The sequence below is a fragment of the Procambarus clarkii genome, chromosome 31 (genome assembly GCF_040958095.1).
Source record: "Procambarus clarkii isolate CNS0578487 chromosome 31, FALCON_Pclarkii_2.0, whole genome shotgun sequence".
Lineage (NCBI taxonomy): Eukaryota > Metazoa > Arthropoda > Malacostraca > Decapoda > Cambaridae > Procambarus > Procambarus clarkii.
Window position 1 is genome coordinate 28074356 of NC_091180.1, and position 4226 is coordinate 28078581.

General features: G+C 41.7%; 1 protein-coding gene across 1 annotated transcript; it reads left to right on the forward strand.

Annotated features, from left to right (window-relative positions):
- The first annotated feature begins 780 nt into the window (after positions 1-780).
- LOC123758823 (ctenidin-1) lies at positions 781-3166 on the forward strand. The gene is made up of 2 exons (XM_045743550.2): positions 781-842; positions 2322-3166. The coding sequence occupies exons 1-2, from the start codon at positions 822-824 to the stop codon at positions 2787-2789; spliced, it is 489 nt and encodes a 162-aa protein (XP_045599506.2). The 5' UTR covers positions 781-821; the 3' UTR covers positions 2790-3166.
- The last annotated feature ends 1060 nt before the right edge of the window (positions 3167-4226 follow it).

Below are 4226 nucleotides of genomic sequence, written 5' to 3' on the forward strand. Positions count from 1 at the left end.
ATGCATATACATATCAATAATCTTTTTATATCACAAGTGATTCACAACAGTCTCTATACAAGGCACTTTTCATCTATGGTGAGTCACACAGTTACTAGCCTTGCTCCACACCCACCCAACTGGGCGGCAGCTTTACAGTCATGTGCAGGCTGCACCTACAGTAAGCAAATTTTGAATACTTCGCAAAGATCCCTGGCAGTACATCATCATGAATGAAGTACTTACACATTTCTTGGACGCCATTGATGATTTTATCTCTGAATTCGGCGATTTTAAGAGAGTCCATATTATGTGAATTAACCAAAGAATCTGCCTTCAAAGGAGTTGTATTTGTGGTCATTCTCGAACCCATTGTTGATATAATACTGTGTATTATAATTCATTAGACTGTGTAACTAGTTTATCAAGAATGTAACTTGCTTGGCAAAAATAATTTTGGGAATTTAGTTCCTGAGCCTATTATATACCTCTATAACCTTTCCCACTACCATCCACAGGATAGATAAGGGGTGGATAACACATGAACTAAATTAAACAACAAACTGCGATTGTATGAATTTTCCGCGAAGAAGGTCGTTGGTTTATCACGCTCAGTGACCGCTTAGCACCAATGGGAGTCCTCGCGTCACGAAGTGTCTCCTCGACCTTCCCCGGGGAAAACTATTCTGCTCTGTTGTGCGATCCACCGTAGAGTAATATTGGTAGCTGGCAACCAGTTGATGATCAGGGAAGGCAAATGTGAGTATAAATGCCTGAAGGAGGAGGAGCAGTGCCAGTCTTCACTGGTCACTGCTACCGTTGTTGCTGGAGTTGAAGCAAGCATGAGGATCTTAACTGCTACCGTGAGTATTGCACACCTTTATTGCAAATGTAAGATGACTGGAGTCCCTAACATGAATAGATGGAGCATTGTTCTCGTGCCAGCAAGTTTAACACATATATTGTGTTCTTAAGTCTGTCATTAGGAATACGGTCGTTTTCACCCAAGTATTGTAGAGGACAAGAACAGGAAACTGAATAGCAACAGCATTGGAAGCAGGAGGAGCAGTGTGAACCAAATTACTAAAGTGTGTTAGTTTGTTGAAAGTTAAGTTTTATATCAAGAAGACGAAGGGTATTAATGAGTTTTTAAATTCAAATATGAAGGGAAGGCGCAGCATAGTATTTCTAGCGTTGGAATCAATTCACAGTAGGCGCAAACGAAGTGTTAAGCTTCCTGCATGGATAAAAGCACTCTTCTGTCATGTTAGGGACTCTAATCATACTATAGCTTAGTCTTCTTTCAAAATAATCTTTTCTGTCTCTGCTCTCCACAGACCACGGTTTGTTGAATCGGCTCTCATACACAATATGAACCGTAGTCCTGGCTTTGTTGCTGTTGACTCCTGCCTCTCTCAGTTCATAGTTAAATGATCTAACTTTTTTAGCAATCGTGACCTGACTTAGCTATCTGACCCTCTGTGCTCTACTTCTATCTCTTCTCTTCCTCTCTTCGTGTTTCTTCCTTGGTTCTCTCTCTTATTTCACATTTGTTCCTTATCCCGTATCTCTTCTTCTCATTTCTACTTACTTTATATAGTTTTCGTTAGTTTTCACAGGAAGCTGCTTCGTATGGGCCAAAACAGACCTTCTACCGTTACCTTCATTCTTATGGTAGCTCGGGTTTCATGCTTTGCTTCTTCGCCTACCTCTGTGTTGGGTTAGTTGTGTTCAGCCAGGTTGTTGCGACCTATTCTCTGAGAGCCGAAAAGATGCAGCCATAAGGAAAGTCATGAGTCAACTTGTGTTGGTCTTAGTACCATATTTGTCGTAGAATCTTTCAAGTAAAATTTAAATATGTTAATCGTGTGTAAATTTAGTTGAATGTGCATGACGAAACTCTGAACAAATTTAATTCAAGATTAGGTCTCCGGTTCTTAGTTTACATTTGTTAATAGTCAATAGCTCATGTATGCTGAAGAGATTACAGATACAAAATATTGTCATACACACGTTTCAGTTATTAATATATTGTGTTTATGGTTTCATACTATCGAGGTCAGAAAGCCCGTTAGCCTTATCGAGGTCTCCCAAACCAACGACTGCCCATTACGTTACAACCCACAACAGTTGCCTGTCTCCCGGTTACCTGTTTACTGCTAGATGAGCACCGGCATTAGGCTTAAGGAAAGCTGTCACTCACCGTCTCGCCCTGCTCGGAAATGGAGTCAAGGATCAGTCGGTTGTGAGTCGACTGCGCTAATTATTGAGCTTTAGGTCATCTTATTTATGTTATGTGAATTCAAGACAATAAGTCATTATACCCAGACTGATCATTGCAGATGGTGATGGCGGCGATGGTGTGTGGCGTACTGGCTGAGCTTGGTTATGGTGGTGGTGGCGGCCATGGTGGTGGCGGCCATGGTGGTGGCGGCCACGGTGGTGGCGGCCACGGCGGTGGCGGCTACGGCGGTGGTGGTGGTGGTTATGGTGGTGGTGGTGGTTATGGAGGCGGACGTCAAGGACCCAGTATTATCCGTGCTGAGCTTGTTGGGCGTCACACTAGTACAAGTGGTGGTGGTGGTTACGGCGGCGGCGGTGGTGGTGGTGGTTACGGCGGCGGTGGTGGTGGTTATGGAGGCGGCTACAGAGGCGGACGTCAAGGACCCAGTATTATCCGTGCTGTGCTTGTTGGGCGCCACACTAGTACAAGTGGTGGTGGTTACGGCGGCGGCGGCGGTGGTGGTGGTGGTGGTTATGGCGGCAACATCGGCGGCGGTGGTGGTGGTGGTTATGGAGGAAGCTATTGAGGTGGCGGGGGATGGTAATCCTACAAGTGATAAAGATGCGATGCAAATGTTCTTAAGCAGCCATTACCCATTACTGCATTAAACTTGCACAAATTTCAGCTACTGCAGACGCTGACCACAAATGGTTTTAGTTTTGTTAATCAAATGAAACATCAAAAGTGGTCAATGTTTTTAACTAATAGGGTTATTAATTTAATGTATTGTTGTGACGTTTGTTTTCTTGTTTCTGGAATAATATTGAAAATTTAAAAAAAGCCTAATGTGCGTCAGACAAAACAAATTAATGAATTATTAATAATCATTTGTCATTTACATTCTTGTTTACTGATTAGATTTTATTAAATATATCTAACCTGACCTTATCAAACCCATCCAAACCGAACTTTAATCTTTCCAAAAATATCCCTAATCTAATCAACTTAACTTCGATAGCACGAAGGGTTGTGGCTATATAAAGGGCCTTGGGTTATATGCAGATATATTCTTATACACAAAGTGGGGGTTATACATCTCACTGGTTTTATGCAAATCACTAGAGGCTATACAAGAGCCGATTTATTCGAGAGCCTCACCGCTCCTGTGCCAGGTAAGTCCACTACGGGCTCACCCTAGCCCGTGCTACTTGCAACTTGTTCAGAGTAGCTGAATCTATAAGAACAACAACATCGAGAGCCTTGCGAAGTACTAAACCAGGGGGGTGTCGATCACACATTCTATGGTCACCCAGATATCATGTTACTGCATGATGCGAGGTGTGACAAGGAAGACCTTAAGAGTGAGGTACTCGTAAAATAATATTAATAATAACAATTAATAATAACATTTAACATATTGCCTAGTTTTTTACATTTGGTATCTCTTGATCTGGCACATTACATCACAGTCTGGAACAAATGCCTGAGCTACAGCAGCCTTGTGTATTGCGTTCAGGTGTGCCTTAGAATGTTGAGAACGAAGCTGAGATTTGTTAATGTTCATTACAGAAAAGAGGTGCTCACTTACATATGTGCTTCCAACATGGACATAATGTTTGAGGCAAAACACTTAATCCTTCGATAATTTGGTCCCAGATACTGATAAAGTGTGTCAACATCTTTGTGTTCAGCAAATTTATGTGTTTTGTGATATCTACTATGAAAGTCAGTTCTCCAACCCATTCATTATCTTTCAGTCCTTGTACACCTTTTTCCTTTCCTTTCCGTTCCATGAAAATAAATTTTTCACCGCGCATTTCATTACAGTGCTTCAGTACTAGCTTACCATCCAACACCAGTGTGATATGACACACGAGGTTTCTCATATTCGTCCAAAAAGCAGTTGAACTGTTCATTGTTAAGACTTATTGTTCGTTTAAATTTAGCTTTCTTCATGACGACATTCATGACATGATTCGCATTAATATTTACTGCACATTTCACTATGAATAACGAAATGAAA

What these genes read in the sequence shown, in the direction of transcription:
- LOC123758823 (XM_045743550.2), top strand. Translation starts at nt 822, where the DNA reads ATGAGGATCTTAACTGCTACC. An exon ending in TGAGGATCTTAACTGCTACC is followed by an intron (nt 843 to 2,321) that starts GTGAGTATTGCA and finishes TGATCATTGCAG; the next exon opens with ATGGTGATGGCGGCGATGGT.